General features: G+C 47.9%; 1 protein-coding gene across 1 annotated transcript in view; it reads left to right on the top strand.

Moving 5' to 3' along the window:
* Positions 1 to 20,048, top strand: part of LOC109410346 (xaa-Pro aminopeptidase ApepP) — a 28,470-nt gene extending 8,422 nt beyond the window's left edge. Inside the window, exons 2-5 of the mRNA XM_019683896.3 lie at positions 17,970 to 18,105; positions 18,165 to 18,573; positions 18,640 to 18,735; positions 18,797 to 20,048. Coding sequence (XP_019539441.3) covers positions 17,970 to 18,105; positions 18,165 to 18,573; positions 18,640 to 18,735; positions 18,797 to 20,022 — 1,867 coding nt within the window. The 3' untranslated portion in view covers positions 20,023 to 20,048. The remainder of the gene's footprint in view (positions 1 to 17,969; positions 18,106 to 18,164; positions 18,574 to 18,639; positions 18,736 to 18,796) is intronic.
* The last annotated feature ends 1,031 nt before the right edge of the window (positions 20,049 to 21,079 follow it).

The raw sequence follows: 21,079 nt of genomic DNA, 5'->3' as shown, positions 1-21,079 counted from the left end.
TCGTTCCGTCGATTCCGTTCCACGTACCCGATGGTGTTCTCGGCTGCGTCGTTGACGGCTGCTTTCACTCACTGTACTCCAGCAGTCCTCTAGATGGGCCTCATCGAGCTCGCCCTCGTCTGGCAACGCGGCCTCGAGATTCTGCGCGTATGCTATGGCGACATCCGGTTGCTTCAGTCACTCTTGGTTGTACCGTGGCGGTCGCCGGTACGTACATTGTTGATGACGGAGAGTTTTGGGCGCAGTTTGACCATCACCAGATAGTGGTCGGAGTCGATGTTGGCGCCACGATAGGTCCTGACGTCGATAATGTCGGAGAAGTGCCGTCCGTCAATCAGAACGTGGTCGATTTGAGATTCCGTTTGCTGTGGTGATCTCCTGGGGTAACGATAAGGGAGGCTGTGTTGGAAAAAGGTGCTACGTATAGCCATATTTTTGGAGGCGGCGAAATCAATGAGTCGTAAGCCGTTTTCGTTCGTTTGCTGGTCGGCGCTGAACGTACCAATCGTCGGTCTGAATTCCTCCTCCTGGCCTACCTGAGCATTCAAATCTCCTATGATGATCTTGACGTCGTGGCTTGGACAGCGTTCGTACTCGCGTTCGAGCTGCGCGTAAAATGCGTCCTTGTCATCATCAGTACTTCCGGAGTGTGGGCTGTGCACGTTTATTATGCTGAAGTTGAAGAATCGGCCCTTGATCCTCAACCTGCACATTCTTTCGTCGATCGGTCACCAACCGATCACGCGCCTCTGCATATCACCCATCACGATGAAAGCTGTTCTGGTAGATGGTATGATTACCTCTAAACGTTCGCACCATGGATCCTGTCCAACACATCTCCTGCAGCGCTACGATGCCGAACCCGCGGTCCTTCAGTAGATCGGCGAGTATGCGGGTGCTCCCAATGAAGTTGAGAGATCGGCAGTTCCACGTACCGAGTTTCCAATCGCAAGTCCTTTTTGTTCGCTGGGGTCGTTGCCGTTGGTCTCGGTTCGTATTATTCTGTGACCAAAGTGCACAGTTGAGCTTAGAGTCCTTCCCTGGCACTCGAACGTAGATCAGCCGCCCCTAACATGGGGATCAGACGCTGTTGTGAGCCGCTCCTCCTGGAGAATAGACGCTCAGGTTTGCCGAAGCAAACCCCCCCTTCCATGTCAGCCAAAGTTCCCACCGGGGTTGGTTACCCGATCTTCCCTAAGGTTGCTCATAGTTTCCGGCCGGTACCGCGTGGAGGTAGGGATAGGAGTTGCTGGGCAGAGGCTTGTGGATCACAATGGGATCTAAATTGCGCAGCATACCCACCCAGCCTTTACTGTGCCATGGCTGAACACAACGACAGCTGAATATTGGTCTGAAGTATGGCTACCGTAGTATGGACACCGCTACTGACGCGAGCAACTTTCGCTTACTCGAGGCAACTGCCGAACTGTTAGACTCATCCTAGATAATGCCGTAAAGGAGTTTCCCGGCCGTGTCTTATAAGCAGATTGGTATATATAAGCCGACGGGTCGCCTTGTGGCTTCCCGTGCTTGGGCAATAGAACCAGTTTTTGCCTTTTCCACCTCTCCGGAAACCTGTCTCTATCCAGGCATCTCTGCATAGCCAGTCTGACCATGTCAGGGCTAGTACCGATGGCCGCTTTGATAGCCACCGTCGGAATGCCATCCGGCCCCGGGGCTTTCTTCAGCTTAAGTGATTATCGCAATTGCGGCTAGCTCGTCATTTGTCACTGACTGGGGGAACCTCGCTCGGACCGAGACGGTCTTGCAGCGTAAGTGCCCATGGTCTTACCTCGTGGTGTGGGAACAACGTTTTCACTATCCTCTGCAGCATCACGGGAGAGCGTTCTGGTGGTGCAGATGTACCTTTCGTTTTGCACATGACTACTCGGTAGGCATCTCCCCAAGGGGTTTTGTTGGCCGTCTGACAGAGATCAACGAAGCACGCCCGCTTACGTACCTTAATCTCTTTGTTCAGTGCCAATTTTGCCACCCTGTATGCCTCCTCTCGCTCCGTTCTCAACTCATCGGTCCGAGCTCTTTGCATCCTTCTCCTTACCCTGTGGCAAGATGCGCAGAGCTCCGCGATCTCCTGGCACCACCAGTATACTGGTCTTCGTCCATTCCTGGGTATGGATCGTCTCGGCATTGCCGCGTCGTACGCTCGTCTCAGGGTACCAACTAGACCGTCGCTAGACAGGTAGTCGGTGTTCTGCACCATGAGCAGTCTTTTCACGAATGCCGGCTTATCGAAACGCGAGGTTAGCCATCCTCGGTGAGTGTCGGTTATCCTCGACTGCAACTCGTGATCACTATGCGTGTACCCGTTGTCAACTCTCCAGTCTGAGCTAGAGTTAAGACCCGGGCTCCAGAAGGTCACAGCAATGATGGACTGCGCACCGTTTCTGCTATAGGTGCTTGTACTGCCTACATTCGCAACCTCGACGTTTGATCCCGCCACAGCCTCGAGTAGAGCCCAACCTCGTTAAAGACCCCACCGATAACCAAGGGACTCAGTCCTACTAGTGCGCTTGCCAGTGGGTCTAGCGTGGACGAGAACTGGTCTATCGGCCACCTGGGTGGGGCATAGCAATTGCGAAGCTCTCAAACATCGTTGAGATTATTCGTTACGGCACTGTGGCAACAGTAAGAGGTGCAAATTGACCACCGCAGCCGTTCAGCTACGGAAGGGCTTGGCAGGGGCACAGGTAGCTTTGGTACAGCTATCTGTGGCAGACGCAAACATGTTCGTTAAACTAGGGGAGCTCTAGGGTGAAAAATATGCTCGATCGTTAACGGAGAATGTGGGGTACCTGGGCACCCCCCACAGTACGTTGTCCCTTACCACGTTAATGCAGGGCTCTGGCGTGGTTGACCTTTTTTTCCCGTGCTACTCGTGGGTTTAACCGTTATGTGGCCGGCAAACTTTTTGCTTTTTTCTACACCGTGTATTTTAAATGGGTGCTGTGTACCCGGGTACCCTGCCGGCCACATAAGGGTTAAGCATGGAGAACAATAAAAATAACAATCAGAATACAGGAGGTAGCGGTAGTGGTGAGATCAACCCCTTCCCAAGGAGTGGGTTGATGAGGTCTCCAATTAGGAGAAGTGAGGAGATAGGAGCGGGAAGCAGCGTACGCAGCTTCAGCGTGGGTACTCCGATCCCACCAACAAGCCAGCCGGTGGTGGTCATGGACGGAGCGTGGTTGACGAGGGCCGTTAACCAAAGACATGAGGGGATGTCCGCGATGGATATTGCTGTGCAGCAGCTCGGCAAAATCATCGACTTTGCGTCCACGAAGTCCAACATTAGCAAGGACCTGAAAACGACCCTGTTGCGACTTCGTAAGTCGATTGCTGATGCCAAGCAGAATCACGAAAATCTCGTGAAAGCTGTGGCAGCTGCGGAACCGGCTAAAGCAAGGGATACGAAGTCTACCCAGACTGAGGCCTTCGCTTTCGCCGACAGTCCCAAAAGTGCGGCGGGTGCGATTGCTTGTCGTGACAAGCAATCGCAGAAGCGAGTGAGACAGCTGTCTGGCGGTGCCCACAAGGCTAGGCGGGTAGTAACCCCGAAGGTCGGCAGTAATGCCGGCAAGTCGGACCCCAGCCAGGCGTCCCGGAAAGCTGGGAAGGCTGAGCCCGAAAAGGCTAGCCCGTCCTGGTTGGAAGGGAACGGGGGGTTACGACCGATGATAGGCCCTCAGGTACCACAGGTTAGGGCGAACCAAGGGGAGAACCCTCCTTGGACGAAGGTGGAGCGGAAGCGGAAGAAGAAGAAAAATCCGCAGGCAGGGGTTGCTAGGGACGCCAAACCGCGACAGCGTAATAGAGCAGGTGCCAAGCACGACAAAGGCGACGCACTCGTCATCAGGACGGATAAGTCTAAGTACTCGGACTCTTGAAGGCGATGCGGGGCGACGCCAAGCTCGGCGATCTCGGAGCCGACGTGCGCCCTATTAGACGTACTCGTACGGGCGAGATGATTATCGAGCTAAAGCGCGACAAGGAGTAGAAGGGCGCCGCCTACAAACTGTTGGCGGAAGAAGTCCTGGGTGAAGGTGTGGAGGTGAGGGCTCTGACGGTGGAGGCGACACTGAAGGTGAGGAACCTGAACGAGTCAACAGACGCCGAGGATCTCGTCATGGCACTGCGGCAACAGTGCGTGGTAGAGGTGGTCGCTGCAGCCATTTGGCTACGGAAGGGCCCGGCAAGGGCGCAGGTAGCCTTGGTTCAGCGGCGGACGCGAATAGGTCCGTTGAAATAGGGAAGTTGAAGGGGTGCCGCTCAGTTTGCCATCTGATCCTGCATGACCCACCGAGTGCTTCTGGTGCTTTGAACCAGGGCACAAGTCGTGGGACTGTAAAGGCCCTGACAGGAGCAAGTTGTGTAGGAGATGCGGCGGCGAAGGCCTTAAGGTACAAGGCTGCACGAGTCCACCTGACTTGTACTGGGAAATCCACAAACAACAGATACCCAACGGGGGTTCCGGGTCATTTGGCCGAACGCCATTTGGCCGAATGCCGTTTGGCCGAACGCCATTTGGCCGAAAGTATCATTTGGCCGAACGCCGTTTGGCCGAAAAAGGATGATGAACTTAAGTGATCTTGCCACTGTTTCCTTTATCAGTATAACTCGAAAGAACAGCCTTTGATTCAAAGAAGGAAAAATCTCTGACAAAAATATTCCCAGTTTCAACGCCAACTAATCCCTTGATGGAAAAACTTGAAAGAATAGCCTATGATTAAAAGAAGGAAATATTTCTGATGGTCATATTGGCAGCTAGAATGTTATCCAGAGTCTGCCCACGCCTCCAAATCCTTTTGATAATAATTCGGCCAAACGGCATTCGGCCAAACGACCTTTTCGGCCAAATGGCGTTCGGCCAAACGGCACTGAGGTGAAACCTGCTTAGTGTAGACGGCAACGAGCTGGTAGCGGTGCTCTTACGTGCGTGCGATGCGACCCTGCCTAGGCAAGTTCACCCTAGAATTGGGGACCACCGGCTTACTGGTGGACTCAAGCGATTGCGGACCTGCGTCGCGCCTGCCTACGGGCTAGGCGGCGGATGTAGCGAGCACGATCAGAGGAAGAGCAAAACAAACGGCGGGTGGTGTTCGCCGCTGCAAAAGCCGCGCTGAAGACCGAGATAAGACGAAGCAAAAAGACCTGCTTCGAGGGTCTCTGTCAGAGTGCCATTGCGAACTCGTGGGGTGACGTCTACAGGATCGTTATGGCCAAAACAAGAGGTGTAAATGCTCCTACGGATCAATCTCCAGAGATCTTGGAGAGGATCATCCAATGGTCTCTCGAGCAATCAGTTCGGTTTCCGGAAGGAAAGGTCGATCGTAGACGTTATCCTAAGGGAAGTGAAATTGACTGCAGTCCACTCGATCGCTGTTCTGGAGGAGTGGATGAGCTCCAGTAAACTGGAATTGGCTCACCACAAAACTGAGGTGATGGTTGTGAACAACCGGAAGTCGGAGCAGCAGGCGGTGATCAGTGTAGGCGATTGCACTATCACATCTAAAGCCTGTATCCGCAATAATCGGGACACAGAAATACAACTGTAACTCTGCAATAGATACATTAAAACTGCTCAAATTTTACCTAATAACATCTTAAGATGTGTTCATTTCACCCACAAAATTTCATGTGAATCGGTGCAGTACTTTTTGTTGTAGCAATGAAAGAGTAGAATGTGCGCCATTAAATTTTGTACAGCCCCTAGTTTTGCTTGTCAGCACTGTAACTTTTGAATATGGCAAAGGAAATGGCTGAAATTTTGTACACAAACCTCTCAATCTACATTTGTTGCATGGGCAAAATTTCAAAAAAAAAATGATGTATTACCGACAATTTTATAGACGAAACATGTTTTAAGACTGAACGTGATTTTAGCCCCTCAGAGAGCAATTAGTAAGCACCCTTTATTGTTTCGATTGTACTATTGAATGTACTATACCAATAATCATCAAATCTTGCAGGCATAATAAACACATAAACAGTTACCTTCTGTGAAAGTTTCATGAAAATTGTCAGAGAAATAAAAAAGTTGTGCATAGGCAAACATCGCACATGAAAAAAACGAAAAAATTTCTTTAACACTCACCCTTATCAACACCAGTAGCTTTCAAACCAATTGATCAAAGTTGATGAAATTTTGCAGGAAAGTGTCTCTATGAGTATCATAACTGCTAACGAAATTTCATAATTATCATCACAGAACTTTGAACTGTAGCCTAAAAGAACCATCTATTATGCGAATGAAAATTGGTCATGATTGTACAAAATACGTAATATCACGTCTGTTTGTTTTTCATCCACAGTAAAAAGTAATGCATCGATTTTTATGAAATTTGGCACAAACAATAAACATACACCAAAGAGTTCTCAGTTAATTATTTGACCAATTTTACCGATTCATTAGAGAGCTACAACCGTACATCTGTGTCCCGATTATTGCGGATACAGGCTTTAAGCCACATTGATTACGCCTGCAAAAGAGCCTTCACTGCTATAGCGACACTGCCCGGAATGATGTCCAGTAGCTCTGCGATGTATGTATGCCAGTAAGCGCAAGCTTCAGGCTAGTGTGCATACTAAGGCATGGCGGTTCGGCTTAGGGTATGCCTGAGGGTTGTGAGTGTGTACCATACCGAGCCACACGATGCGCTCTGCCTCATCACTGTTATGGTGCCTATCGGTATCCTTTTCGGGGAGTGCTTCGAAATGCGCGGCACAAGAGGCATACGCAGGACTGCCAGATTGGCCTCCTTGGTCAAATGGCAGCGCGCGTGAGACAGTTCTACCAAAGGAAGGTGGACCCACAGGTTGATTCCGAGAGTAGATATTTGGGTCAATAGGTACCATGGGAAAGTAACATTCCTCCTGACTCTGGTCTTTTCGGGCCATGGTTGCTTTTTAGACAGAGGATGCGTAATAACGAGTTCCGATGGAATGCCGTTTCATCGGCTATCACCCACATCGTATTGGAGCTACAGAGGAGGTGGTGCGTGGACTCGGAGAATTACTAGTGCAAACGCTATACGAGGTGGTCCAGGGGTTCGGAGTCGACTTCGTATGTCATACCGCTGCCCTACGGTAGAACTCGACCCTTATACGTAGCGAAAAACTGACCGCGAGGAGATCATCCTGGTAGTGTTGCTGTCGTGGCGTCGGTCGACAGGATTGCATCCTAGTCCGCGGATGGAAAGGGGTCCCTGACAAGGGCCGCTGCAGCTGGCCTTCTATCAAAAATTCGTTTTTTGAGTGTACGAAGATATAGCCTTCCAGTTTACACATTGATTACGCCAAAGGAAAAACAACTTCAACAAAAAATGGGCACTCGAAATTCCAATAATCACTCCGTGGGCAATCCGTTCTGGCTCTCTTATCAGTGGCCAGCCCGTGTAAAACCCGTTTTATGGCTGCTGTCAAGCCGCTTTGACGCTCTCAGCCATTAATGACCAATTGGCAGTGAAGATAATATTTCGCACAGGTTTAAGTGTCAGTCGCGCGCTTCGACGCTCGTTATTGGACGATTTTCCCCTTGCTTTCAGACTCTTTGGATGGATTATCGGGATGGCAATACGATGTGTCGGAGGGTTGTAAAACACGCTAACGACAAGTACAGCAGCACCGCATGGCTCGGAACGGTGGCTCTGTAGGTGTGCTGGAGAAGCGGAAAGTAATGCGAAATATTTCGCGCTCGTCAAGAGCGGTGATAATGAAATTTTATTTATGCTTCGTAGAGTGAGGTGGTAAGGTAGCATCACCATTCGAACGAGCAGTATAAGCGTTAATGTGCCATCTTCCCTCAGTATAATGACATCCATCGCATTTGAGTGATACGACGTCGACGACGACGTCGAGACGACTACGACTGAAGATGACTTCGTTGAGATAATGTCTGTATCGATCGGTCGGAGCAACCATTTTTTGGCATTGTTTTGCGAGATTACCTATCCCAGGCCGAGGCCAGCATCCGCCGGAGTGAATGACGAAATTGACTTTGATTAGATTTGGATGGAAGTAGGGGAATTACCATCCAATACAAGCACAAATTGGTGTGATTGGCAGTCGCTTTGCTGAGATAAGATACAAATGGATGCTGAACTTCGTTGTATTATGAGATAAATTGTTCTATCAATGGGATACAGCTGCCTGATTGTAGCTTTGCAATTCGTTTAGACTATGGTGTTGTAAAATATGTACTCTTTTATTTTTTTTATCTAATTTAAGGTGGATCACATTTGATCTTGTACCGACTTTTCGAACCCTCTAAACAGAATACCCTCTTCGAATGAGTGTAATCAGTTTCGTACCTTTTAATTCCGCCCTATGTTGCTTATCCTTTGACAGATACGCGTATTTCGACTACCACTTGTAATCTTCCTCAGTGTCAGTTATCCACTGGAACAAGTGGATAAATGACACTGAGGAAGATTACAAGTAGTAGTCGAGATACGCGTATCTGTCAAAGGATAAGCAACATAGGGCGGAATTAAAAGGTACGAAACTGATTACACTCATTCACATTTGATGTTTGGATTTTTTTTTCAAAACTTTTTTGTAGAAACGAACTTAATGATCTAGTCACTATTCTTAGAGAGCGAGGAAGTAAAACACGTGTGGCTAGGTATTCCTTGAACATTTGAGCCCGATCTTACTCTAGAAAGGGGCTTCGTCATCATATCCGGCTAACTGCTCAGCAGTTGGACAGTACTGCACAGAAATTATGTTTTTCATCTTCAAATCTGTGGCAAATGCAATTTGGTGTGAATTTGCTGTGACCTTCTCTCGATTTTTTTCTTCATCCAGTTGATTAATCCAACTCTGGGTTTTTTTTTATTCTTATCCACTTACCTAATTTACAGCTCTTTTATCTACTACGTGAGCGATTCCAATTGACAACAGCTCTTACACTATGTACGCCTAAATGTATACAATTCTACTGTATCGAACTGGATGCCAACAACTAGCAAAATGAAAACAATCGTCATCATTAGTCGAAACTTGCGAAACCAATTTGTAACTAAAGTATAATCTGATTGTTTCAACGAATCTTAGCTACAACCGTTTACAAACCAAATCAACCAAAACATTGATTCTGATTGTTATAAACATGTTGCACCTGGAACTTATTTAGAACATAACGAACAATTTTGACAGGAGAGATAGATGTTCCAAAATGTGCGGCAAAATGTTTTTGTGATCGCGAAAAATATAAAATCCGCTATAAAAAACCAAAATGTTTCGAAATCGTGTACAAATAAAATGTAACCTTTTCTTCATAAATTTATCGACATATTCCAAAATTTTATAAAATTAAAGTGGTAAAATAGAAAAGAAAACTGATTGGAAGTATAATAAATATTGGCCCAATAAAAAATATTCTGCCTCATTTTCGCAGTACTGAACGACTGGTACCTATCACTGGGAAGATTTGAATATATGGGGTTTTGAGAGATCTAACGTAACGTACAAAAGTATTAGGAGTTTCCCACGAAAAATTTTACAATGGGTTTACATTTTTTTACAAAAAACGTGAAATTTTCGTTACGTAATAAATGGACAGCCTCTTGTCGACGTAAATGGGAAGTACACGTCCAAGTGTCTGCTTTTTTGGTTATTTATGTCCTACACGGAAAATTAAAACTACCTTATTTTGGGTCGATTTTACCCTAAAATGAGTATATCAAATTGATTAGTTACCCAAAATTAGGTTGTTTTTCCTCTCTCCCCCACAGATGTTGTCGTAAATAAACAGAGATGCGTCTATCCAACGGGGGTCCTTGAGGCCAACAAACCAATTTTGGGTAAATGTAGATTTACCCAAATTTGGGTTGATTGAAGGGGATCTTGGGTTGAATTTACCTTCTCTTGAGTATATTTTTAGTTGGAGCTTGGAGGTAAATGCAATTTACCTTGCGTGAGTTTAATCGATTCACTCAAATGTTGACTTATTGGGCCGAACTATAAGATTGCGACAAAAGAATCCAATTTTTGGCAGTTTGGCGGTTCCGTGTACCACGTGCAGCATTGTTGTACTTTGTCAATACGGATTCCCATAGACATGATTCAGCAAATAGTATCTTTCTAAATTCTTAAATAAATTTTCAGCATTTTATGGGTGCATTAAATAAGCTGCTGAAATGCACTCCGCCAAAGCAATATGGCGAGTTAATTTTTACCACAAATGCCTAAATTTTCACTCGCAAAATGATAGGTAGACGGAGGCGCGTTGAGAATACGGAGCTAAAATGCGTAACTTACCGATAAATCTGGAACGGCACACAAATTGACGTGCTCGGTCAGCCTTATTTGCGGTATTTTTATGCACACAATTTAATAATCACATGAACGAAACTGTTGATGCATAATAACTGGCAGTGAAGGATGTGGTGTCTAACTGACTAGTTGTCGAATCGGTCACCATTTTTTAAGTCGACTATAAGTTGTATCTTGGTTATAATTCGATCGCGTATTAAAATCGTTTATATCACGAATGGATGTTTTATATTGGCTCCACCTCTTGCGCTTTTTTGGTTGCAATTTAGTCGTTAATAAGACGATTGGTTCAAATGGCATAACTTTCAATATAGTTGCATACAAATTACAGGAACTTATTAATGTCCAAGTGTGTTGCTTGGGTGGTAGAATTATAATCACGATGATGCTCCAATCCGATTGCGATCCATCCATTATGAGCTTCCGTTTGCCGATATCCAAGTTTCCGTGTCCGTTAGAGTTATAGGCTCAGAAAACGTTCAGTGTCAGTAACTTCCGGGGGGTTAAACAGCTGAAAAAAAAAAATACCAAGTGCCGAGGCAGGGAGCAAACCCATAACCATCCGCTTATGGAGCAAACGAGTGATCACTACGTCACAGGCCCCGACACACAAATCTGGTTATCTTCCAGTAATTTGATAGGTCCGGAAAGTTCACCGAAATCGGTTGAGAGCTTCTTCAACCATAGCAACTCTGGACAGGAGTCCGCCAATGCTACAAATTCCGCTCTAGTCGATGACAGTGCGCGGCCGACCAGCGCATGGTTTGCCATGCATGACTCGTCCTTATTTTTCGGTCTCGGTCGACCGCATCAGACGTGCGGCACTGAGCACGGTATTGTCCTCGCGAGCAGCAATCAGAATTACAAACTCCCCACGATACTAGATTTCCACCAAGGAATACCAAGTATCCAGAGTTGGATTTCCGATCGTTGTCATCTCCTACTCAATCAGCATTCACATACCATTTCAGAGCTTTGGTTGTTCCTCCAAGATGTAGCTTCAGATCTTCTGTGGTACTCAGGTATCGTACGATTCGTTTCGCTTCATTTCAATCAGAACTGGTCGGGCTGCTGACTTTCCTTCCCAGAATCGTGAAAACCGTGGGCCCGTAACACCATAATCTGCTCAACAGACGCCTGAATAGGGAAATTCTGGTAGTCCCGTTTTCTACATACAACAAAAATAAAAGCAAGGACTACTCTTTCCTCGATCCACACAACATTCCCATGGTCGCCAAACCCTTTGTCTATCCGGAACCACCAAGAAGACAATGCTTCACAGAGGGGCTAGTGCACATCGCACCCTCAAGGTTAGCTTCGTAGCATGCAGCAACGAACATCATTGACTCGCTTTGGGGAGTTCACAAAGGTAGCATGCTGATGCTTAGTCTGTTTTCCGAGTGGTCCTTATCACTCCCTTTGTCCTCGGAAGGTAGGCAGGGTCTAGGCCACGCCTGCTTCCAACTGCACAGCAAGTATTGTGTGTTGCTTTCACAATAAAACGCACTGCCAGTCGGCATTTTTGATTCATCGCGACAAATCAAGCGCCACCTCTGCTGCTGTTTGTGTTAGTGAGATCGGAGAAAAGTCAGTCTGCCGCCAGCTGATTGGCTGGCGACGACTCTAGCGATGGTTTACCTCGCGTGGCTACCGAAGGTAAGCTTATCGTCGATCATCACGCCCAAGTGTTTGACGGAGCGCTTTGACAGGATAGTGCACTCTTGTTAACAACCGTCACCTCTGTCTTGTGGTGAGCCAGCTCCAGTTTCCTGAACTGCACCCACGCCTCCACAGCCTTGATCGAGTGGTCGGTAGTCAACTTCACCTCCTCGATCGTTTCACCGTAGACTTCGAACTTAATGTCGTCGGCAAATCCGACAATCTTAACTCCCACTGGGTATTCTAATCTCAATACCTCGTCGTACATGACATTCCATAACACCGGACCCAAGATGAAATCTTGCGGGACTCCTCAGGTTATGTGAAAGCACTTCTACTAGTACTCGATTCTGGAAGTATCTCCGGACGCAAGAGCGCATCGGCAATAGCTGGCCAGCTGGCGCTACATATTAAACGCATTCCTTACATCCAGAGTCGCTACTGCACAGTAGCGAATCCCTCTCTTAGGCTCGAGTGCTTTCTCGGCGGTTTTTGTAACCGACAAGATAGCGTCCACGGTCGACCTCCCCTTCCGGAAGCCGTACTGGTAACTCGAAAGACCATTTTCGCGCTCGGTGAACCGCAACATTCTATTGAGGATGATCTTTTCGAGCGCCTCCCCCGCCGTGTCAATCAAGCATATTGGTCTATATGCCGACGGGTCTCCGGGTGGTTTCCCCGCCTTTGGCAATATTACCAGGCTCTGCCTCTTCCAAGCTTCTGGGAAAACTCCCTCGTCCAGGCATTTCTGCATAGCAGACCTGAACATCTCGGGAGCCTCTGCAATAGCTACTTTTAAGGCCAGGTTCGGAACTCCGTCCGGACCTGGGGCCTTACCTACGCTAAGGGACTTAGCTATCCCCGCAAGTTCCACATCGGTGATCCTCTCCTCATCGCCAGCTCCAGTACCCGGCTGTCCTACGAAAGGAGGCCAAGAACTAGGATCATGACACGGGAAAAGCCCCTCGATGATCCCCTCCAACATCCGTGGAGACTGCTCTGTAGGAGCCATTTCGCCTCTTGTCATTGCCATCACGATCCTGTAGGCGTCACTCCACGGGTTCACATTGGCGCTCTGGCAGAGACCCTCAAAGCGGCACAACACAACCCGCCGTTCATTTCGTTCTACCTCAGTTCGTGCTCGTTGCATCCTCCGCCTAGCCCGTAGGCAGGCGCGGCGCAGGTCTGCAATCACTTGAGTTCACCAGTAAACGGGTGGCCTCCCATTTCTAGGGTGGACTCGCCTAGGCATGGTCGCATCACACGTACGTGACCAGCTCGTCGCCGTATAAACCAAAAAGTTTCGCTCGCGACGGAGCGCCTCCCTAAATACCCCTTCTTCGAAGTATGATGTCTTCTACCTGCGAGGGCTTGGCCTTGGCCTAGCCCCCTCTTCCTCTACCAGCTGCCTGCTGTTGTTGTAGTCGATACTGTAGCGATCTACTTGTTAAGCCAGGACTACACTCAAACCTCCATTTAGGTAGGATCCATTTAGGTAAAATCTATTTAGGTCCCTCCATTTAGGTAACGTTACCTAAATGGAATATGATTGTCATTGGTCATCATTGATGACGTCAAACCCGACATCAACCTATCATTGACCTGTTTTCATTTTGGCCGGCAAACCCAATATAGACTCAACAGTTGTTCGATGTTGGTCCAACAGTGGCCCAACAAACGATAAAAATTGACCCGACTTTGACCCGACATTTAATAATTTTTCAGTCTGGCGGAATTTTGCAGGGTTTTTCGTTTTTTTGCCCATCTAGTCATTTGAATGACAAGTCTGACCTGAGACCCTCCAAAACCCCCGAAAATGCCCCTAAAGCCCCTCCTTTCCTGAGACTCCCTTGAAAGTCCTCTGAAACTCCGCATGACCCCCTTTAAATCTTCTAGTCACTCTCCCTTCTTGAACTTGTTTTCAACCTTGTATTCCATTTAGGTAATAGACTGAATCCATTTAGGTAATGGATCCATTTAGGTAAAAATTCTATTTAGGCAGTCCCGACTCATTACCTAAATGGAGGTTTTGGTGTACAAAAGGTCACGTCAATGATTGACTCCGCTCCGTTTCGTGTTTTTAGCTGGATCTGACCCAGCCGGTTCGTGAAACGGCTTCCCCATTCGACGGCCCAGGCATTGAAGTCAGCCGCTATTACCATCGGCCACCGCGGAGGCGCATAACAGCTACAGAAGAAGACCCCGTTTACTTTGGCGACCACGAAACCCTCATAGGTAGTAGACACCAACTCCTGGACCCGTCGTCCATATCGCCGCCATTTTTCTGGACCCATCCGAAACCCAATTTCCGTTACCGGGGGGTACTCGGTATAGGTCCGCTATGATGGCGATATCCGTCTCCCACTGAGAAAGCAGTTGCTGAGCCGCGTCACAGTGGTTCAGGTTCAGTTGTGTTATCTGCACTGTGATTTATTCACTGCGGCTTTCTTGGACCAACCGTTGGATGACTGTTGTTCGCGGATTTCCCGGTACAAATCAGGCTAATGGGTGGACTCGTGCAGCCTTGTGTCTTATGGCCTTCGGCGCCGCATCTCCTATACAGTTTGCTCCTGTCAGGGCCTTTGCAGTCCCTTGTGTCCTGGTTCCAGACACCTGAAAGGTGGTTTGTTTGTTGGTGGCTCAAGGAATGTCAGATGACATACGCACCAGACGAGCACGTCGTCTACTTTTTTACGCCTTGGTTCGACGTTTCTAGCTACCTCGAAATGCGGCTTTATTTTTTTCTTCTCCTTTCGATCGGCCTTCGTACAAGAGGGGTTTTCCCCTTAGTTCACCCTGCTCTGCGACCCAACGGTCGCAACCCCTTGTTCCCATCCTTCCGGGACGGGCCAGTTTTTTTCAGGCACACGCTTCTCAGCTTTCCGGGATACCTGACTGGGGTCCGACTTGCCGACCTTCAGGGTTAGTATTCGGCTTGCCTTGGGGGAACCGCCCGACAGGGCCAGCCAAAGACCTCTTTCGCCAGACATTTGTAGACGTTCCTTTTCGAGCTTGAGTTCGAGGGCTTGTACGAGTACGTCTAATACTGCGCACGTTGGCTCCCAGATCCACAAGCTTGGCGTCGCTCCTCATCGCCTTCAAGACTTCCGGAAATCGGACTGTTCAGTCTTGATGACAAGCGCGTCGTCCTTCTCGCGCATGGCACCTGCTCTCCCACGTTTTTAGGCATGGTGTATGCGCTCCTGCACCTCTTGCGGCTTTTTCTTCTTCTTGTTCCGCTCTACTTTGGCCCAAGGGGCATCCTTCTCCTGATCAACCCTATATTGTGGTTGTTGAGGACCAATCAGCAATCGCAACCCCCTATTCCTTTCCGCAACCTCCCTGTTTCCCTGACCACCTAGTCGTGTGGGCGCCGCCTGCTAGCTTCTCATCTAACGGTTTCTTTATATGCTTCTGCGATTACTTGTCATAAGCATTCGTATCCGCCACATTTTTGATGGACTTTTACCAGAACAGATCATCCGTAGTTCCGTAGTGACTCTTGTTCGGCTTCGACGACTTTGGTTTTGCCCCGAGTTGGCCCTAGTACGGGCATCCAGAGTCGTTTTCAACAGACTTTTCAGGTCATTTCACGTCCTGCAGAATCTTCGCAAGTATCGTATCCGGATTCGCATCTGGATTCCGAACGCTTCCAGGACCATGATCATGGACTTCTGACTGCTCCATGAACATCTTCTCGTCATTGAAGTCGCCCAGCAGGAATTCAGTTACCGCGTCCATTTGGTGCACTTCGTTGATTGACTACGCCGTCGATGCAAGGAGGTACCGCAGTGTAGCATAATGGACGACGGGAGAATACCTGTCCTGGTAGTCCACGCCCTTGACTTGCAAACAGCCCTTGATCACCAATCGCGCCTCTTATACTGTTCAATGTGAGATCTGGAACACACAAAACGTTGGCGATATCGAGACCGGTGATTCATTCAGCCGACTCCTTGGCTTCTTGGAGAAGCCATGTGACATGTGACGTCCCACTCCAGAATCCAGGATCCATAACTCTCTGTCAGCTGCACCAGATTATGCAGTGTCAGTAACGCCGCTTGCTTATGAGGGCTAGAGCTTCCAATGACCGTCGACTTCTGCGGGCAATCTGATGCGGAATGACCTTGCTTCTTGTTGCTTTTTCAGCAATGCTCCAGCAGAGTGTCCAGAGCTCCCATCTCTTTCACAAGTCACATTTGGTAGGATGTTGGAATTGACTACTTCCTCCGTTACTTGAACTCCAGACGCGTCGAGCCTCATGATCATGGGTTCATACCACCACGGTAATCCCATCAGCAGGGTCCGCAAACGCCACTCGTCATCCAATTTGAACCCGATTCCTTCAAGTTTGTGACTTGTGAACATTATCTCGTCCACGTACTCTTCCAATCGTGGCTGTCGCCGCTACCGCTACCTTCCACTATGATAGTATGAGCTTCTGGCTTGATTCCGAGCGTAAAAAAAATCTTCTGCTTCTTCTCTTTATGGCTTTACGTTTCCACTGGAAATTGGCCTGCCTCTCTTCAACTTAGTGTTGTTTGAGCACTTCCACAGTGTTTAGGTGAAGGGCTTTCTTTGCCTGCCATTGCATGACTTTGTATATTGTGAAGCAACCATAATGATACACACCTAGAAAATATCATGTAATTTTAAGTGTCCTGAACCTGACATATACGAGCATCTTCAAAAACACAAATTTAGAGGTTATAACATGTAAATTTACGTCTTTTAAGACACCCCAAAATAAAACTTATTTTTTCTTAGCGTCTAGCAATCGCTAGAACCGATTTGACGGATGAAACATAGAAAAGTAAAATATTGTCATGCATGAGATTCGAACTCCGGATCTGCTGATCGTGAGCCACATCTCTTACCTCTCGGCTATTTCACCCAGTTGGAAGGGGACTGATGAACGTGATACTGATTCTACGTTTCTGGTGAAACGGATTTGTTAACCAACCAGCATTTACATGATGCGCGTAAAATTGAGTCCAGTTTGTGATTCTGTCTTGAAAACATTTACGTTTTTTGGTGATTCCGTTTCGTGCAAATTTCAGAATTTCTAAGTGTGTACACTATGCGCACTGCGCAGGGAGTCAGGAAAATTTTCCCGAACGGAATGGGAATCGAACACGCCGTCTCCGGATTGGCGATCCATAGCCTTAACCACTAGGCTGACTGGAGACCCCACGTGAAAAAATCTTGAAGTTAAAAAAAATAAAAATTCTCAGGCTTGTTGATCGGCTGTTTCTATGGTTACTCGCACTACGACTTTTAACCCTCTAATACCCAACCCCGCCTTTAGACGGGGTATAGTTTGAGCATTTTTGTAATTTTTGTGTCGTGGGAAATCAATTTTTTTTATATTTTTGGCTGATATTTAGGACTGTTTTGTATATCTCAAAATGGTTTTTGGTGTATTTTAAAGCGTATTTACATTTTTTAAAAATCATTGAAAAATTGATGTTTTGGTCACCTTTTAGAAATCATTGTTTATTTTGTATTGAATCGCTACAATTAACATATTTTAAATTTTTCCCAAACAATTCTATCCTTGTTTAATACTTTAAGGAGATCGAATACACTCTAAAATTATTTTCCTTAAAATTACACGGAAAATAATATTTTATAAGAAAAAAAAATAAAATTTAAATATTTCAACAATAATCATAAAATCTCAAAATGTTTTCATCCCAAAAAATCCGTACCCCAAATAGGCTTCCAGGAAAAATATAAAAGTGTGGGGATGTTCAAAAATAAAAATTAGAAAAATCAAAAACTGAAATTCACGAAATCGAGATTTAAAAAGAATCATCTTCCAAAACATGTTTAAATCGATTTTAGATGACGAAAAATGATATTTAGATCAAAATCAAAAATTTGGGTATTAGAGGGTTAATCTGATAGCAGGGTAAACTAGACTGATCGGTTAGAGGAGTGAACTGGAAGTAATTTGATGCTGCACACTAAATGCAAGGCTTACTATGTTAACACTTCTCTTTCTCGTTCTACAGAGCGCTCAACAACGATGACGAATACATGTTCGATAACACCCCGAAAACGATGGACACAATCCTGACGGAGATCCGTAGCCACATGCAGGACTACTCCGTGGCGGCTTACATCGTGCCGTCGGTTGATGCCCACAACGTATGTACGACCCGCGTTCAAAGTACTTTGGAAGTCCATATAAATGCCCCGTATTTCAGACGGAGTACATCTCCCAGCACGACCGGCGCCTTCAATACGTGACCAACTTCACCGGTTCTGCTGGAACGGCGATCATTACCCTAGACAAGGCACTGCTCTGGACCGACTCGCGATACCACTTGCAGGCGGAAAACCAACTGGACTCCTCCCATTGGACCCTGATGAAGGAAGGCGTCAGCGGAGTTCTGACGCGTGACCAATGGCTGCTGGAGAATCTACCCTCGGGGTCTCAGGTTGGGACGGATCCTTTCCTGATCGCCAGCACTGAGTTCGAACGACTGGGAGCGGTTTTGGCAGCTGGTGGACATCGGCTGGTCACGCTGGAACGCAACCCGGTGGACATCGTGTGGAACAACCGTCCGGCGCAGACCAGTGGGGATCTGATTCGGCTGGATATCAAGTTTTCTGGTAAGGATCGATGGTTAACGATACTGTATGTATTTCGCATTTGAACAATGTCTTTTTTAACTGGAGGAAAACGATCTGCCGATAAGATCACCGCTATCCGTGAAACCTTGGACACCCACAAAGCTACGGCTATCGTAATCAACGGACTGGATGAAATCGCCTGTACGTATGGTCCTTACCTGTAGGTGATCGATTGATCAATCTCCTTCTCACAATCTCCCAGGGCTGTTGAACCTCCGAGGAACGGACATCCGTTACAACCCGGTGTTCTTTGCGTACGTCATCGTATCCAAGAGTGAGATCATTCTTTTTACCAATCCGGACCGAATCAACGAGACCATCCAGGAGCACTTCCGAGAGGAGGGAATCTCCGTGGTGGTTCGAGACTACGGGGACATTCTCGACGGTATTGAGACCCAAGCTGAAAGCGATGGTAAGCTGATCGTGGCCACTTCGTGCAGTCAAGCGATCTACTCCAAAGTTCCGGCGGACAAGCGAATTCAGCTGTACAGCGTTCTGGCTACGATGAAGGCCGTCAAGAACTCCGTTGAAGCGGAAGGCATGCGGAAGACTCACATTAGGGATGGTGCGGCCGTTGTCCGTTATCTGCATTGGCTCGAGGAGAACGTCGATTCGGAGAACATAACGGAGCTGTCGGGTGCGGCGAAGCTGCGTGAGTTCCGTAGTATGCAGGAGAACTTCGTAGACTTAAGTTTCACCGCAATCAGCGCCTTCGGTCCGAATGGGGCCATCGTTCACTACAGTCCAAACGAAGAGACGGACGCCTTGATCACCAGAGACAATATCTACCTCATCGATTCCGGTGGTCAGTACTTCGATGGTACGACGGACATCACCAGATCTGTGCACATGGGTGAACCAAATGTCTTCCAGAAGGAAGCCTTCACCCGCGTTCTAAAAGGTTTCCTCAGCCTCGGATCGGCGGTCTTTCCCACCAAGACCTCCGGCACTTTCTTCGACGCGATGGCTCGCCGATCGCTGTGGGACGTCGGGCTGGACTACGGCCACGGCACCGGTCACGGCATTGGATCCTTCCTGGGAGTTCACGAATACCCGCCGTCCATAGTGTCCAGTACGTCCTCTCCGGGCAATCAGGGTCTTCAGGAGAACATGTTCACCTCGAACGAACCGGGATACTACGAAGCGAACCAGTTCGGGATCCGGCTGGAGGACATTGTCCAGGTGGTGAAGGCCAACGTGGCGCACGACTTCGGAGGTCGAGGGGCGCTGACGTTCTACACCAATACGGTGGCGCCGCTGCAGACCAAGCTCATGGACGTGGCGTTGATGAGTGAGCACGAGGTGCAGTTGGTGAACAGGTATCACGAGCGAGTTTTGCGGGAGGTAGGGCCTTTGCTGTTGGAGCAGAAGGCGGACGATGCTTACGTTTGGTTGGGCAAGCAGACCCAACCGATTGTGAAATCGTAGTATAAACAAAAGGTTTTAGACAATAACGCTATGTGTTTGAGTTGTTCTGTAGAGAAAAGCCCCTTTGTGAAATTATTCTGAGGAATATCTACGGAAATCCTAGGCAACTTCTACCTGGATTCTGGGGAATACCGTATATTTTGAAAAATATTGTCGAGATTTCTACGGAAATTCTGATTAATCTCTCCGGAGAACCTATTGCCGAGATTTCTACGGAGGTTTTACGGGAACTTTACGGAAATTCCGGAGGAACTCTCCGGAGATTCCGGGGAAACTCTCCGGAGATTCCGGGGAAACTCTCCGGAGATTCCGGGGAAACTCTCCGGAGATTCCGGATAACTCTCCGGAGATCCCAGGGGAACTCTGAGAAGATCCCGGGGGAACTCTTCGGAAATTCCAACGGAACTCTCCGGACAATCCGGGGAATCTTTCCAAAGATTCCAGGGGAATCTCTCCGAAGATTCCTGGGGAATCTCTCCGAAGATTCCTGGGGAATCTCTCCGAAGATTCCTGGGGAATCTCTCCGAAGATTCCTGGGGAATCTCTCCGAAGATTCCTGGGGAATCTCTCCGAAGATTCCTGGGGAATCTCTCCGAAGATTCCTGGGGAATCTCTCCGAAGATTCCTGGGGAATCTCTCCGAAGATTCCTGGGGAATCTCTCCGAAGATTCCTGGGGAATCTCTCCGAAGATTCCTGGGGAATCTCTCCGAAGATTCCTGGGGAATCTCTCCGAAGATTCCTGGGGAATCTCTCCGAAGATTCCTGGGGAATCTCTCCGAAGATTCCTGGGGAATCTCTCCGAAGATTCCTGGGGAATCTCTCCGAAGATTCCTGGGGAATCTCTCCGAAGATTCCTGGGGAATCTCTCCGAAGATTCCTGGGGAATTTCTCCGAAGATTCCTGGGGAATCTCTCCGAAGATTCCTGGGGAATCTCTCCGAAGATTCCTGGGGAATCTCTCCGAAGATTCCTGGGGAATCTCTCCGAAGATTCCTGGGGAATCTCTCCGAAGATTCCTGGGGAATCTCTCCGAAGATTCCAGGGGAATCTCTCCGAA

The sequence above is a fragment of the Aedes albopictus genome, chromosome 1 (genome assembly GCF_035046485.1).
Source record: "Aedes albopictus strain Foshan chromosome 1, AalbF5, whole genome shotgun sequence".
Lineage (NCBI taxonomy): Eukaryota > Metazoa > Arthropoda > Insecta > Diptera > Culicidae > Aedes > Aedes albopictus.
Note: the sequence above shows the minus strand (reverse complement) of the source record. Positions and strands in the feature narration are given on the sequence as shown.